We start from the raw sequence: 16,942 nt of genomic DNA, 5'->3' as shown, positions 1-16,942 counted from the left end.
CCAGCACCCCCAGAGGAGTCTGCCTTGTGGAAAAGTGGAACTTCTGGGTACCTAGACCCTCACATGGGTGCTACCCCTGTCACTCCCACAACAGCCTTACAAAATCGGCATTTTAGCCCCATTTCCCAGGTGCAGGAATTAAAGCTCCTTACCCATATTCCCCCTCCTCTGTACCCCTTGGCCTCTCAAAAGGCCCATCCTCGGAGCCTGGCCACCAAGGGCCCCCCTGGATTTAAATCCTGGAGTTGAAGGATTTGGGGACACCCTCCCCACCAACGTCCAGTGAAGGGAAATGACAGAGCTGAGGTCGCTCGGCGTCTTGCCCTGGCTGGAATCCACTGTTTCTCAAAAGGTAGGGGTCAGAATCATGGGGAGAACGTGATGAAGACAGGTGGCCCAGCTGCCCAGGCAGGGTGTGAACATTCGTAGGGATGGACAGAGCTGACTGCTTCGGATGAGTGCTCGGTAAACAATCATAGTCACCCTGCCCGGGTAGAGAAACAGATTCGTGGTTAAGAAAGCCAGTTGGTCTTGAGGGCGTTGTGCTCGGTGAAACAAGCCAATCACAACCGGACAAATGGTGTAGGAGTCCATTTACATGGGGTATCTGGAGAAGTCAGATTCAGAGGCAGATGGTGGAGCAGTGGTTGCCAGGAGCTGAAGGAGGGGGAAACGGGGAGTTGTTGTCTAACGGGTACAGTCTCAATTCTGCAAGATGGAAAAGTTCTGGAGATCTGTCTCACGATAATGTGAGCGAACACGCTTAACGTTATTGAAGTGCACACTTACAAATGGCACATTTTGTTACATCTTTTTACCACAATTTTTAAAATGTTAATAAATAAATTTAAAAGGAAGGGAGGAAGGGAAAGAAACGCAGTTTGCTTGAAAGGCCAACTTAAAAACACGGAGAGGGGAGGGTGCAGTATGGTGGGGTGGAGACAGGATGCAATGGGGCAGGGGTGAGGGGCCATGGACAGCGGCCTCAGCCACCAGTCCTGTTTCGTGTGAGAAGTAGCTGGGGCGCGGGAAGGCCCCGATAACTCAGGGCCCCAGAGGCCCCCCACCCTCCCCGAGCTGGGTGTGGGCCTTGTGGACAGGTCCAAACAGACCCACTCAGGGCCTGCAGAAGCCCTGATAACAACCCCTAGCTCTGCTCAGTCCCCGCCAGGGAGCACCTCACACACCCCCAGAGCAGAGGGAACGAGGCACAGCGGGCAGGCTTTGTCCCTCGTTCGGCCCTGTGGAGTGGGCACCTGCCAGACTCTGGGCACAGGGCCAAGCAGACCACGGGCCCTGCCCTCACCAGCGTCCAGGCAACTACGCACCTGAAAACCTTCGCTTCTCGGACCTTCAGTAACTAACATTTCCTGGGCTAAGCCTTTACCTGGATTGACTGGAGTAACCCTCAACACCACCCTAAGAGGTGGGAGCTAATGACAAAACCCCATTTTACAGACAAGGAAACTAAGACACAGAGAGGCAAAGCAAGACAGGCCCCCTGACTGTCAAACTACACTGCCCTCCTAAGGCGCGCCCTGCCGGGCGCTCAGAACACCCGCAGCAACAGTCGCCATTCTGCAGGGGGGACGCCTGCACCGAGTTTGGAAGGACGAAACAGAGTTAGCCAGATGACACTCCGAGTGGCTGGAGCATCCGAGTGGAGGCTGATGCAGGACCTGCCCACGCTGAGCTGTCCTCAAGGGCCTCAGCACCCCCTGCTCTCGGGCAAATCACAGCACCCCCTTTCCAGCACCGTCCACTTCTGGCTCAGACTGGGCCCATGTCTCATCGGCGGTCCACGCTGGCCACGTAACCAATGTTCAGTGAAGACGTGGTAGTTGATGGGTGTGAAAAACGACTAAGCCCATCCCAGGTGACCTGTCCTCCATACCAGACACCAGGCCACATGCTTTCTGGGGACAGGAAGGAGCTCTGGATCAGGGGTTGCCATGACCCCCGGCAGGGAAAGGCATTCTGAGGCCTGGGGACCCAGCCCGGAGGTGTGGGAGAAGAGGTGACAGGCTGCACTGCCCCAACACGGGCGCACGTTACACACAGCCCAGGGAAGCCACACGCACAGGCACACGCAGACATGCAGGCATGTAGGAACATCTGGGACACATAGGTGTGTGCAGGCCAAGAATAGACACCCACGCCCAGAGGAAGAGCCACACATGTGGCTGCACACACACACGCACACGCACACGCACACACATCCATCCACATGTTCCAAAAAGGAAGTGGGGTCTAACCAGGGCAGTGCTGAGTCCAGCTCTGAATGGTAAACACAGTCTTCTCCCCCACAGGACCAAAGATGTTAACTGGAATAAGGCTGGAGCCAGCCTCCCAGAAACCATCACTTTCAGCTCTGGAGACAGAAGGCTGCCTAGGAAAGGACACCAGCACAGGGAGGACTGGGCGGCGCGGTGAGGTCACCCCTGCACCTTCCTCCTTCCATTTCCCAGACCCCACCACACAAGGGAAGGGAAGGTCTGATTAAGAAACAGCTTTGGGGGACTTCCCTGGTGTCACAGTGGTTAGGAATCCGCCTGCCAATGTAGGGGACACGGGTCCGAGCCCTGGTCCGGGAGGATCCCACATGCTGCGGAACAGCTAAGCCCGTGCGGCACAACTGCTGAAGCCCGCACGACTAGAACCCATGCTCTGCAACAAGAGAAGCCACCGCAATGAGAAGCCCGCACACCACAACAGAGTAGTCCCCGCTCACCGCAACTAGAGAAAGCCCGCGCGCAGCAACGAAGACCCAACGCAGCCAAAAATAAATAAATAAATAAACTTATCAAAAAGAGAAAAGAAACAGCTTTTGAGCACTTCCCCAGGCACTGACTTGAGGTCAGACACTTGAGAAGTTGTTTCTTAAACGAAACAATATTTTATTGACACATCCTCAATGTTCTGTATAAATATAAAGTGCTAAGTTTCCCACCCCCGCCCACGGGGCTGGGAGGAAGTGGGGGAGGGAGTGTTAAATGTCAGTTGAACACAAATAACTTTCCAGCGCCAACACAGGCGTGAAACGCTCACGTACACACGCAAGCGAGAGGTCCAGACACAGCACCGCATCCCTTCCCCGAGCGCCACACAGGGCTCCTGGTTGTCACAGCTTGTTCCTTAGAGCCCTCGGCTGCCAAGGGCTCCAACATGGTGATAGGACCAGCGGGAGTCGTGGGTGTAGAGTCCAGTTGGTTTCTGTCAGAGGACAGGGGAGGACGGAAGCAGACACGCCCTCCATCCTCCTTCTGGAATGAGGAATGAGGGCCGGCCCTCAAACCCCCAGCAGAAGAGCACCAGGTGAGAAAGTCCAGCATCCCTGCACCCAGCGTGCCCACCTGGGGGCTTTCTGAACTCCAAGGAAGGGGCAGATCTCCCTGAGGGGAGGGGGACAGTGGGGAACTGGGGCCCCCACTGTCCCCAGGAATCAGGCAGCTCTGTGTGCCTCTGCCCTGGGGGAGCGAGCATGGTGGGACCCAGCCTCAGTGACAGAGCACCTGAGTCTCAAACTGCAGCAGCTGCCCCATGAAACCGAAGTTGGGGGAGATGACTCCCCGGCGTTGCTTAACAAAGTCGAAGGCCTCGTCCAGCCTCACGCGGTGGCTCTGTATCAGGTACGCCAGGCAGATGGTGGCGGAGCGCGAGATGCCCGCCTGGCAGTGCACCAGCACCCGGCCTCCGCTGTTCTTCACCGAGTCTGCAAGGGAAATGGGAGAGGGGGGTCAGACAGGAAGGTGGGCAGGGAAGGAGACAGGTGCCCCAGCCCCTTCCCCTGGAGCTCCAACAGGTCCTGGGGCTGAGGCCCGCCTCTTACCAATGAAGCCAATGGCCTCCTGGAACCAGGCGCTGATCTCCACCATCTGGCTGTCCTCCACCGGGATGCTCTTGTAGCGCAACAGGCCCTCAAAGTGGTTGGGGCAACTGGCTGAGACGTTGAGGACGGCTGTGATGCCGCAAGCCTGCAGCCCCTGCAGGTCCGACGAGTGGCTGCAGCTGCCCAGGTACAGGTAGGGCAAGATCTCCACAGGGCCACCCTGCACGGGAAGGGGGAGGGACAGTGGTGAGGTCTCAGCCCAAGCCTGAAGGGCTTGAACACCAGCGGGACAGAGACAGGGCAGACTGGCCCAGGCAAGAGGAGCTCTTAGCCAGGGATCCCTGTCTAAGGATCAGACTCCGGAATACCAGGAGGACCCAAGGGGACATACAGAGATACACACACAAAGATACACACATTCCCCTCAAACCCCCAAATTTTGCTGCTCACAGGACTTACGCAGACTCACAGAGATGCACACCAGCAATGCGCGCCAGGCACACACAAAGGTGTGCTCCCATTTGGGGGCGGAAACACACACACACACACACACACCCCCTTAGGTGACCGTGGACATGGACAGACTCTTACATCCACAAATGGCAGACTCTTTCCCCAGAGGCGCCTACCCTGCATGACACTGACAAGGAGCCCTGATCTCAACTCACCTGGTCATACGAGGGAACCCTGGGGTCGGAGCGGCTGCTTTCGGGTGGCATCGCGGGGCCGGGGGACTCAGAGCACAGATCGGGGCAGCAGGCTTGAAAGCTGTCGAAGCCTCCTGCAAGGAGGACCAAGACACGGTTAGCCGGGAGGGCCCGGCGCGGGTCGGGGACGGGACGGGGGACGAGGGCGGGCCGGCGCTCACCCAGCAGGAAGCACACGGCGGTGGGTCCGGCGTCGGTCTCGTGCAGCAGCGCGGCAAGCAGAGCGTGGGCCGGGCCGTCGGGCTGGATCTCTGCCACCGAGGCGCTGCCCTCGTCCAGCACCACGGCCCGCGCCAGGTCCCCGCGGGCCAGGCGCGCCCGCAGCGCGCGGTCAGGCAGCAGGCAGGCGAGGGCGGCGGCGGGGGCGCCGCGCGCGCGGCGGCGCAGCAGCGCGTTCCAGGGCACCGGCCGCGCGGCGCGCACGTGGCGGCGGCAGAAGGCCAGGAAGGGGCGACAGTCGAGCAGCAGCGTGCGCTCAGCCTCCCGCGGCTCCCGCAGCAGCGCGCCCAGCGCCGTGCAGTCCAACTCTTGCGCCGCCTCCAGCCCCATGTCTGCCGGCCCCGGGCAGCCTCCTCTCCCCTATTCCCGCACCTCTTCCTCTCCTTCCCCCTCTCCCCGCGAGCGCTCCGGACTCCCGCGGCGGCCGCGCTACCCGAACCGTCTGTTCCGGGCGCCCTCTCCAGCGCTAGGGCTTAAGTAGCCGTAGGACGGCCTCCCGGGTCACCATACATGGGCAAAGCAGGAAGGCGCCGGCACCGCCCCCGCGGCCTCACGCGGGGCGCAGGCTGGGCGGGCCCGTGGCTGGGACCGGTTTGGGGGAGGGGGTGCACTGGGAGAGGAAGCCGGGCACCAGCTCCGAAGGGATGGTGTTTGCCCAAACGCCCCCCTCCCGCCTTTGCGCCCCAGGACTCTTCCTGAGTGCTCTCACCCCTGGACCTGCTTCGCGCCGCTTGGTCCTCGGGCACCCGGCTACTCGGATAGATACACGTCCGCATCCCCGGAGACCTCGGAGCCCGTGGTGCCCCTCGCCCCGCTTGCTCTCCCTTTTCCCTGTTCCCTTAACCTCCCAGGGTTTCCCCCCTCCTAGGAATCTGCTACAACAAAAATTGACTTCTGTCTGTTGCCACGGATGATTTCCGCACTGGAAGATGGGGAGCCGTGCTTTGATGTACCTTTTCTCTTCTGCTTAGAGACCCTGGGCCAGAGGGGCTTTATTTCCCCTCCCCCTCCCCCGTTTCATGGCTGAGACCAGCACTCGGGGTTTTGCAGCTGCTCAGTGACCAAGCTAGGCCAGAACGTTGTCCTCTGAGCCCAAGACCCTAAGCGCTGTCATGAGGAGGACCTCTGGGCCTTGGCATGGGGGGAGGCAGGGGGCCTGTGACGACTTTCCAGTTATTAGCGGGACAAGGCTTCTTCCCCCGGAGCTGAGGGAAACCCCAGGGGCCCAGAGTGAAGCACTTCCCCAAGTCGCAGGCCAGCTCTGAAGGGGAACTCTGCTGACGCTGCTGGGCTCTCCCTGGGGCCTTGTGGGAATTTCAGGAGCCTCACCAAGGGGAAGAGGGAGAAGAACTACCAGAATCTGCCTCCCCCACTCTCTCCGCCCACCACTCCCCGCCCCCCCCCCCCAGTCCTCCCTAGGCCTGCAGCGGAGCCCCTGGACAGCAGGGACCCAGGACTGGACTGGAGCAAGGCGATGAGCAGTAAGACTGGGAAGCTAGTTAATCCACATCCCTTCTGCCTGCCCCCAACTCAGCTGCCAGCCCTGGAGCCGGATGTGGTGAGCCCCAGGTGTGTGGGGGGGGATCTGGGCCCCTGCACGGGGGCAAGAGATGTTGGCAGCTGAACTCCTCCAAAGCAGGGACATTCAGGTACGTGGGGACAGTGCCCTGGAGTGGGAGCCACCCCCATCCCCACCTTAGCTGCATGGGATTTCAGAACCCAACCCCCAAGGCCCCCACTCCCCTGAGTCACTACTCTACGCCCTTTGTAAGACCCTTCCAGCCCTACTGCAGACCCCTAGGTCCAGACTGTCTTGGAGGGCTACCACTAGGACCCATCGCGGACCCCCAAGCCCTGCACTTGGATTGTAAACTGTAAACTGTTCCCCGTAGTGTGTTGATGTGTATGTGTGTTGGAGCATCATCTGTTGATGGAGACAGAGCTGGTAGCTTGTGTGTGCTGCGAAGGAGAGGGGATGCGGGGGATAGAAGCCGCAAGGACTCCAAAGAGTCCTGGGGCAGTTCACCCTCTCAGGCCTCAGTGTTCCCACCTATAAGATGGGAGTGTATAATAGACCAACTGCTCACCTACACTGGTTCCGAGGCTCTGAGGCTGTGGCAGTGCCCAGACACCTGCAATGTTCCATCCCTCCCTCCCAGGCCAGTCTGGAGGCTGATGCGGCAGAGCCCACAACAGAGCCGAGGAGTCTGGGCCACAGATCCCAGCGACTGATACGGGCCCTCATCGTTGGCATCAGCCCGGCAAATGACTTAATGGCTGACTCCAGGGGTAAATTACAGACCACACGAAAGGATAGCAGGTCCAGTCTTGCTGACCCATGGGGCTGGTGTCACCTGCTCTGCTGGGAGACATGGGCTTCCAGCTCCACGGGGAGGAGAAGAGAGGACTGGCCAGCTGGGATCCTAGCTCAGGGGTGAAATTCAGTCCAGCTGCGTAGGGGCTGCAGACCCTGGACTCCCACACCGGGCTGAGCCTCTTCCCCTCCTGGGGAGAATGGCGTGCACCTTGCAGTCCCACGTGGGAGTGGGAGTGTGTTGGCAAAGGTTTGCGCTAGCGACACAGTGCCCAGTTGCCCTGCCCAGAGCTCTGGCCAGGACCCGTGATTTCCGCCCAAGGTGACTACATGTATGTACCCCCATCAATGCCACTGGCTTTGGGGTGTCCCCTTTTCAGCTCTGGAACACAGGCTCAAGGAGGCCTGACTTAGCCATGAAGGAGGGGCTCCCCTCAGCCTCTCTCCCCTATTCCCAAACTAGGGAAGCGCCCACCCTCATAACTGGGTGACAGCCCAAGCTCGGGGTAAGGAGAGAGTGGGAAGAAGATGGAACCCAAGTCCCACCCCCACTTCTCCTCTGACTAAAGATGCCCCCACCCTTGGTGAGTCATGGCCCCGGGATGTCTCTCCCCCTCTGCCACCTCCTCAAGGACCATCGTTTCCCAGCAGAGACGAGGCAGGGGTCGGGACACATGGGTGGAGAAACGGGTGAGAAGGGGTCTCCGTTGCACTGGCTGCCCCACAGGTCGCAGGTCCCGGAGGGATGACCCTCTTCACTAGGTGGTAAAGGGACAGCAGGGGCCGGGGATGGGGGGATGGTACCATACTCGGGTTTTGGGGGGCTTTGTCTCCCTGGCCTGGCTGTTACAGAGCCGACACTATCAAGCAAGTTTGGGGCTCAGCTTTTTTTTTTTAATTAAAATACCCAACTGGAACAAATGATGATTCTGTGTCATTCTTGCTTGTAACCATCTATTCTGATGGCTGTTTACGTGTCACTAGCCTCCTGCCTTTGGGTTTCCGGGTCTTTCCCTGCCCCCACCCGGCCCCCAGCCCCATGCAGAGCGACTTCCCTTCCACAGAAGCCCAAAGCGTTGTGTTGTGTTCTTGTGTTGTCCTCCCTCCTCCTTCCAAACCCATACCCCAAGCAGATGCTCCGGGGAGAGAGGAAGGAATGAATGGTGTGACTATGATCCTTAGGTCAAGGCAGGTGTGAAGGTGAGGGTGACAAGTGACAACCACCCCCAGCCCGCCTGAGCCGTGAGTCAGGATGACGTCAGGCTTCCTGTGCCAGGCCTCTGCCCAAGTGGCATGGTGGCCACTCCCACAGGCTCCTGCCAGGCGGGGACAGTGACTCCATGCTCTGCGAAGACGGCCCTGTCCAGCACAGCGGGGAAGGCGGGGAGGGCCGGTAAAGGAGAGTCCCCTTAGGCAGCCACCTCAGCAAGGCAGACTCAGAAGTGGCCACATGTGGCTGAGGGGGCTGGCGTCTGTCCCCACACGCATGTGTCCCATCACTGGGGCAGCCTTGCTGAGGACCCTCTCCTGGACACGATGGATACATGAAGAATAAAGTCTCCTAGAGAACAGACTGTGGTTGCCAATGGGCGGGGGGATGGGGAGGGATGAACTGGGAGTTTGGGATTAGCAGATGCAGACTCATATAAAGAATGGATAAACAGCAAGGTCCTACTGCATAGCACAGGGAACTATATTCAATATCCTGGGATAAACCATAACGGAAAAGAATATGAAAAGGAATGTGTATATGTGTGTGTGTGTGTGTGTGTGTGTGTGTGTGTGTGTATAACTGAATCACTTTGCTGTACAGCAGAAATTAACACAACATTGTAAATCAACTATACTTTGATAAAATAAATTTTAAAAAAAAGAAGCAGAAAGTCTCCATTTGGGGCTGGTGTGGCTTTCATGCCTCTCAAATACTCGCTTTTCCTCATTTTTAAAAAAATATTTATTTATTTGGCTGCGTAGGGTCTTAGTTGCGGCACACGGGATCTTTCGTTGCAGCACGCGGCCTCCTCTCTAGTTGTGGTGCGTGGGGTCCAGAGCACGCAGGCTCAGTAGTTGCACCACGTGGGCTCTCCAGTTGTGGCACACGGGCTTAGTTGCCCCGTGGCATGTGGGATCTTAGTTCCCTAACCAGGAATCGAACCCACGTCCCCTGCATTAGAAGGCTGATTCTTACCCACTGCACCGCCAGGGAAGTCCCTGCTTTTCCTTGTTTTAACAAAGGCTCTGCACCTTCTCTAAGCATCCACACCCAGGTCACACATTCTTTTCTATATTTACTCACTTACCCGGCCCTTCATTCAAAAAATATATGCTGAGTACCTGTTATATGTCAGGTACTGTTCTGGGTTCTGGAGATACAGCAATAAATCACAAACCACTGCCCTCGGGTAGCTGATGTCACTGTTTGAATATTAATTTGGGGGACCATCTTGTACTCATGGTTATTCACCTAGAGTAATGATATAGTTTCCTTTAAAAATAAATTTTAGGTTTGTGAAAACTGAGTTGGATGGTACAGATGGTACCCAAAGATGTTAAAAAGTGTGATGCAGGAAGTAGACGCCAGAGCCTTTGCTCAGGAGGGCAGCCCTGTGGTCCCTTCCAGCTTTGGTGTGATGTGCTTCTGTGGGGTCTGGTTTTCTCTCCTGCCACAGTCTCCCATCAAGAAAGGAGGCTGACCATCGACATACGAATGGATAAAGAAGATATGGTACATATATACAATGGAATATTATTCAGCCATAAAAAGGAACAAAATTGAGTCATTTGTAGAGACGTGGTTGGACCTAGACAGTGTCATACAGAGTGAAGTAAGTCAGAAAGAGAAAAACAAATACCGTATATTAATGCATATATGTGGAATCTAGCAAAACGGTACAGATGAACCAGTTTGCAGGGCAGAAATAGAGACACAGATGTAGAGAACAAACGTATGGACACTAAGCAGGGGAAAGTGGGGGGGGATGAACTGGGAGATTGGGATTGACATGTATACACTAATATGTAAAAAACAGATAATAAGAACCTGCTGTATAAAAAGAAATAAATAGAATAAAATTCTAAATAATTTTAACTTAAAAAAAAAAAGGAAGAAAAGAAAGGAGGCTGAGGCAGAGGGGAGAGGTGGCCACAGCCCTGAGGAAGGGCATCTGGGAGAGCCCAACCCATTCCAAGGCCAGACATGGCTCTGCTTGTTGGGGTCCCTGCCTGCTCCATGGGCGTGTCCATCAAGGGGAGCTGGGTTTGGCTGCACCCCTAGATGTGCCTGGGGTTGCAGCTAGAGGAGACCCCGCCTCCCTGGTCTCTTCCCCTGTCAGGCACCCACTCCCAGCACACCCCTGGCCCCCAACCCATGGCCACCGCCGCAATTAAACTGGTCCCGTTCCCACCTGTCGGCCAGAGATGCCCTTGGCTTGGGCCCAGGTAGCCAAGAAGGGGAGAGGTTAAGTTGCTAAGGAAGAGCTCTGTCACTAGTGGTAACGATTGGGCAAGTGGTGTGGGATTCTCAGAAATGTGACCACACCGCGGTCACAGGGCTTCCCCACAGCCTGAAGTGGGTGCAGTGTGAGGGGTAGTAAGGGGACTTCGAGGCCCAGAGGATCCAGAGACTACTCCTTCCCACCCCATCACCCCTGACACCTTTACCTCCATCAAAGACCAGGCTGGACCACTCCCCTGAAGACCAGCAATACCATGAACAGTGGGGCAATGGCAACACTGGTGCGCATCAGGGAGCCATGGGGGCTCCGGAGCCACATTGCCTTGGCTCAAACACAGCTGGGCTGCTTCCTTGCTGTGTGGCCTTGGGCAAGTGATTTAACCTCTCTGTGCCTTCTTAAACAATAGCAATTACTAGCACTATGCTAGGTGTCTTCTAGGCATTACTGCCTCTAAGCTTCAGGGCTTGGGGGCGGCATCGTTACCCTCACTTTGCAGATGGGGAAACCGAGGCCTAAAGGGGTTACAGGTGGCTGAACCAAGGCCACCCAGCCTGTAAATGGGAACACTGGGTTTGGAACCTGGGCTTCAACCACTAGATTGCCCTGTGTCTGGGCCCATTTGTGTCTGCATCCACCCCTCCACCAGCGCACACCTCCTGCCAGGTCTCATCTCTCTTTATCATGACAACCACACAACTAACACTCATCAGCACTCGCCCTGTGCCTGGCCCTGTTCTAAGACCTTTACAGGAGTGACTGCATTTAAACTGCAACGAGCCCTAAGGGGTGGGAATGATTGGTACCCCAAATACAAATGGGGAAACCCAGGCACCAAGGGGCTAACTGACTTAACCCAAACTGTCACAGTTAGTAGGTGGTAGAGCCAGAGTTTGAACTCACAATTTTGTGTCCCTCCTGCCTCTGGAATCCAAGTCCCCACCCCACCTGCCCAGGCTCTTCCCATCCACCTTCCACCCTCACCCAAGCCCTCCTATCTCTGTGCTGGGCTCTGGCCACGCAGGCTGTGCTCTCACGGGACCTTGCTATTTTTAGGTCATCAGTGCTGTCTCCTCAGCTCAGCTACAGACTCCTTGGGGATGCACAGGCCATGGGGAAGCACAGAGCACAGCTCACGGTGGGAGACCGATGATGCATCTCTGGAGATGTGGTGACTTGTCCCCATGCCCTCAGCTAACCGTCAAACAGGAAGTTGATTACAGTTGAAAACCCACAACGTTGGACAAAGGTCAATGTCAGGATGGGGCCCTGCCGCACCCTTCACCCCCAACTTGCCCTGCTCCAGGGCAGAAGAGATGCCCTCAGGTCCCCAGAGCAGAGGATGGTTCCAGAGAGTAAACATGCCAGCATGTGAGGGGAAGAGCCCCCTTGTAACTTGTGCAGGGAGCTAGGTGTCCTGGGTTCAAGAGCGAGCTCTGTCATATAAGGGGGAGGGGGGTGGGAGAGGGTTGGATTGGGAGTTTGGGATTAGCAGATGCAAACTGGTATATACAGAAAGGATAAACAACAAGGTCTTACTGTATAGCACAGGGAACTATATTCAATATGTGATAAACCATAATGGAAAAGAATATGAAGAAGAATGTATATATGTGTAACGGAATCTCTTTGCTGTACAGCAGTAATTAACATAACATTGCAACTCAACTATACTTCAATTTTAAAAAATTAAATAAAAAACAAATAAATAAAAGGCATTCTTCACTAAAAAAAAAAAAGGGCGAGCTCTGCCAGCACAGCTCAGAGGCCCTGGGCTCACTGAGTGCCGCTGGCTTCCCTCGGGTCCCAGCACTCATACGTTCACTGGGTATTCAGAACCAGGCTCCCTTCTGGGGGCTAGGGCTGCACCACGAACAGGACAGATCAGTTTTCTGCCCTCATGGGGCTGACCTTCCAGTGGGGAAACAGAAACTAGACCGGTAAATTTAAATAATAAATTTAAAATTTAATAATAAAACTTATTATTAAATAATAGAAATTAAAATAATAAACTAAAATAATAATAAATGTTAATAAATTTAATAAATAATGGGGGGAGGAGAGAAATAGGTGAGGGAGATTAAGAGGTACAAACTTTCAGTTGCAAAATATATGAGTCACGGGGATGAAGTGAACAGTGTGAGGAACACAGTCAATAATTTGGTAACATCCTTGTAGGGCGACAGATCGTAACTAGACTAGGGTGGTGATCCTTTTGAAATGCAGAGCAATATGGAATCACTCTATTGTGTAAGAGGAACGAACAGCACGTTGTAGTTCAATCATACTTCCAAAAAAATCACACGAACGAACGCACAGAAAAGTAGATCAGATTTGTGGTTACCAGACGTGGGGAGTTGGCAGGGGAGGGGATGAAGACAGTCAAAAAGTACAAGCTGCCAGTTATAAGGTAAATAAGCGCTAGGGACGTAACCTCCAACATGATAAATGTAGTTAACGCTGCTGCATGTTATACACGCAAGTTGTTAGGAGAGTAAGTCCTGAGTTCTCCTCACAAGGAGAAAATATATTTTCTCTGTTTCTCTAGTTTTGTATCTATATAAGATGATGGATAGTCACCAAACTCACTGTGGTCATCTTTTCCCGATGTATGTAAGTCAGATCATGAGGGTGTACGCTGTAAACGTATACAGTGCTGTATGTCAGTTATGTGTCTATAAAACTGGAAGGAAAAAAAAAAAGAGCTAATATCATATAAGGGTAGGTGCTGTGGATATAGCCCCAGAGGGGAAAGAGATAGAGCAGGGGGAGGCCTCTGGGGGGAGTTGCCTTGTAACTTGAGGGATGAGAAGGGGTCGGTCAGGAAGGGGGCAGGGAAGAGCCGGCCAAGCCAGCAAGTGGAGGTACGGGGAGAGGGGAGGGACAAAGGCCCTGGGGTGGGACAAGCTGGCAGGCCCCAAGACTTGCTGGGCGGATGACTGGAGAGACAGGTCCCAGCAGCCTCACAGCCAGCTCCTGTTGGGTCTAGTCGGCCTGTGTGAGTCTGATTTGATTAAAAGGACAATAGGAATCCTTGGAGGGTCTTGATTAAGTGGGGCAACCCAACCAGAAGAGCCCCTCCAGCTGTGGGTGGAGAATGGCTTGTGGCCACAGGGAGGTCAGGGGACCGTGACTGCACAGCGGTGGCAGGGAAAGTGGAGGTGGAATCCAGGGTCAGGTGTGGGGAGAAGGGACAGGAATTATGGACAGAGCAGAGGAGGGCCCCCGGCTTTGGGCTGACTAGGAGAATGAGGAGGCCCAAGCCTTCCTCCCCTCCCTCCTGCCCCTGGCCCTGCCTGGGCACCCACTCCACGCGACCGGGGACTCAGGAGCCGGCGAGGGATGCCGGCTGCTGCGTGCACTCCCGCCACCCCACAACTTGGTTTTACAACTGGAAGAGGGACATTGTGAGGGCAAAGAGCAGAGAATTGAAGTTGCCCACCACGGGGCCACAGCCAGAGAGGAGCTGTGGGCCGAGGCTGGGGTCAGAGCAGCACAGATGGCTGGGGGTCAGAAGCCAGAGAGGAAATGCCCGGAAAGGATTAGGGAGGATTAGGCCTGCACATCGGATTATGCTGCCCTTGAACAGCTCCTGATAAAGCTGAAGCCATCACAGCTCAGAGTCGCCCTGGAGGTCCACAGGCACGTATAGACACACACACACACACACACTCACACCCCATCCTTGTGCACGCGTTGTCACACGTTTGAACACATGTTCAAAGCCAAGCCCCTTCCCATCACCCATGGACACTTGTACATGCCACTGGGAAGTGGCTTCCCCAGCCCCAGGACAGCCCGCAGAAGCCCCTCCACGAGCGGTCCTGCCCCAGTGGCTCCAGGGGCCAATCCACAGACCTACCGCATCGTCTCACAGACACCCACCTGCCTGTGCTGCCCGCCAACCTTCACACCTGACCGCCCCCCACAAGACATGCCCCTGCCCACCGGCGCCGCACCCTGTTTAACACGGAACACCGGTGCGGTCTGGATACAAGTGCCCAGGATCATTTCTCACTCAGTTCAGATGTGACAGTCCCCTTCCCTGTCTGGCTGCCCCACCCTGTCTGTGCTGCCACAGAAAAAAGCTGGCTCTCCTACTGGCAAGGGTCCAAGCGGGGCGATTCCTCCTCTGGAGCCGCGCGCACACACACACACACACACACACACACACACTCACACACACTCACACACACATTCACTCTCACACACATTCACACTCACACACACATTCACACACAACTTGCAAGGTGGTCCCATCATCAGTGCTGTTCTTTGGCGGGGATGTCACCTTGAGATTAAACAAGACAGCCCGTATTAGTGGTAAGTGCCCCGCTGGGTATCAGGCACTGTGCTAGATGTCCCAGGGACACTTCACTATGAGCTGGGCTTTGTGTCATCCCTACCAACGCAATCCCTTGGAGCCCATCCACTGCCCCAAGTCAGGAACCCTGGCTCCAGGGAAAGGGCGGCCCAGCCAGAGCTGCCCAAGGAGCCAGGCCGCGTCCTCAGCAGACCCTTCTCGAGCATCCCATCCAGGAAAGGTTCTCCCTGCTGCCCCTGCTCCTTTCTGGAGTGTAACTCTCGCCAGCATGACTCACACACAGCCAGGCCTGGGCAAGGAGTGCCTGCCTCAGTTCCCCCAGGGGCAGGGGCAGGGGCAGGGGCAGGGGCAGGGGCAGGCCTCCAATTTAGTCTGAGACAGGAAAGGCCCCTGGAGGCTAGGCCAGGCAGAGGAAGTAGCGACCTAGGCCCAGCTTCCCAGAGCCTGCAGGGGCCAGGCACGGCCAGATGCCCAGTGTTCCTGCCATCATGCGGCTGCAAGATCACCTGGCAGTGGGGAGGGCAGGAGGCCAGAACGAGGCCACAGGCCCCAGGGTGCAGCTCCAAAGACGATAGTAATTAGGCCAGGAATCCAGGCAGCTGGAGCTTCCCCACTGCTGGTCTGGTTGCTGAGGGCGAGGGAGGGACGCCAGGGACACAGGAGGGCCAGGGAGGATGTACTGTCCCTGCCTGGACCCCATAGAAGGACCCACAGAGGCACAGGGGCGGTGCCCCGGGGAGGCATCTCATGTAGTGTCCAGAAGGGCCTGCAGCTGGGAAGCCACCTGCCCCTCTTCCTTCTCTCTCGGCTCCCTTCACCCATGCTCGGGCTTTCTCCTCTCAGGCGGGTCTCCTCTACTCCTCCCCCCTCCCCCCTCCCCCTCCCCTTCTCCCCCTCCCCCTCCCCTTCTCCCCCTCCCCTCCCCTTCTCCCCCTCCCCTCCCCTTCTCCCCCTCCCCTCCCCTTCTCCCCCCTCCCCCTCCCCTTCTCCCCCTCCCCCTCCCCTTCTCCCCCTCCCCCTCCCCTTCTCCCCCTCCCCCTCCCCTTCTCCCCCTCCCCCCTCCCCTTCTCCCTTCCCCTCCTCCCTCAGCCCCTCTCTCCTCCCCGCCTCTTCAGGCTGCTTCCCATCTTCAGTCTTTTTACTAAATATACCGCTTCTGGCAGAGATGGCCAAGGGAGGTGGATGGGGTAGTGAGCTGAGGCAGAGCCCCTGGTGCTGGCAGCCTGGCCCCAATCTCAGAGGGTGACCCTGGGCAAGCCCCTCCCCCCAGGACTGTAGCCTCTTCGTGTGGACAGGAAGGGCTGGGGCCCCTGATGGCAGCGCCTGCCTGGGTGTGGAGCCCACCTCTCCCTGCACAGAGACCATGTGCGGTGACGGGCCAGACCCCACTCCTGGGCCTGGCCTTGAGGGCTCACCATGACCCCATCCCACTCTGCATCCCCACTTCCAAACTCTGCTCTTGCTGTTCCCTGTCCCCAGATCGCTGACACCACCTTCTCCAGGAAAACTTCCCCGTGCCCTAACCCAGCCCCTGCTGATTTCTCCTCGTGCCAGGGTCTCTGGGAGCACCCTCCATCCTGCCCTGTGGCTCCACACCCATTCCAGAACCAGCACAGGTGCCTCTCCAGCCTGGGACACACACCTTGTGGGCAGAGGCGGGTGCGCAGCCTCGGCCAGAGCAGGAGCTCAGCCACCACTCCCTGGGCACCAGCGTCCACCCCAAGCTCAGCCCCAGCCAGGCCTACGCTCAGCCTGAGGCACTTGTCCATTAAGGCAGAAGGGGTGAGAGGAAACCAGCACCATGAGGGACCAAGGTCAGAATGCAGAACTTTCCCCGCCCCCCCATAGGGTAGTTGCCCCAGAGCCTTTTCCCTCTGGGCACTGAAGCCCCTCCTTGAGGCAGGGGGATGGCAAACATGACCTAGACAGGATCCGGCACAGGATGCTCACCAGTAGAGCACGGTTTTTGGTAGTTCCCCAGGCCCCAGAAGTACACTTCCCTGCCCCTTCTCCACCCACCAGGCCCCTCTGCCCAGGCCTCAGACTCCAGACCAGAATGTCCACTTTGCTGATGGGCCCCACTGGGAGCCACCCAGA

The 16,942-nt window shown here is 56.7% G+C and overlaps 1 protein-coding gene across 1 annotated transcript; it reads right to left on the bottom strand.

The window, feature by feature from the left end:
• Nucleotides 1–2,879: 2,879 nt before the first annotated feature.
• Nucleotides 2,880–5,192, bottom strand: DUSP2 (dual specificity phosphatase 2). The gene is made up of 4 exons (XM_067703879.1): nucleotides 4,698–5,192; nucleotides 4,498–4,610; nucleotides 3,830–4,049; nucleotides 2,880–3,712 (listed from the first exon to the last, which is right to left on the bottom strand). Exons 1-4 carry the CDS (start codon nucleotides 5,083–5,085, stop codon nucleotides 3,498–3,500), a joined length of 936 nt encoding a protein of 311 aa, XP_067559980.1. The 5' UTR covers nucleotides 5,086–5,192; the 3' UTR covers nucleotides 2,880–3,497.
• Between the last annotated feature and the right edge of the window lie 11,750 nt (nucleotides 5,193–16,942).

Source organism: Pseudorca crassidens, chromosome 14, assembly GCF_039906515.1.
Source record: "Pseudorca crassidens isolate mPseCra1 chromosome 14, mPseCra1.hap1, whole genome shotgun sequence".
Lineage (NCBI taxonomy): Eukaryota > Metazoa > Chordata > Mammalia > Artiodactyla > Delphinidae > Pseudorca > Pseudorca crassidens.
Note: the sequence above shows the minus strand (reverse complement) of the source record. Positions and strands in the feature narration are given on the sequence as shown.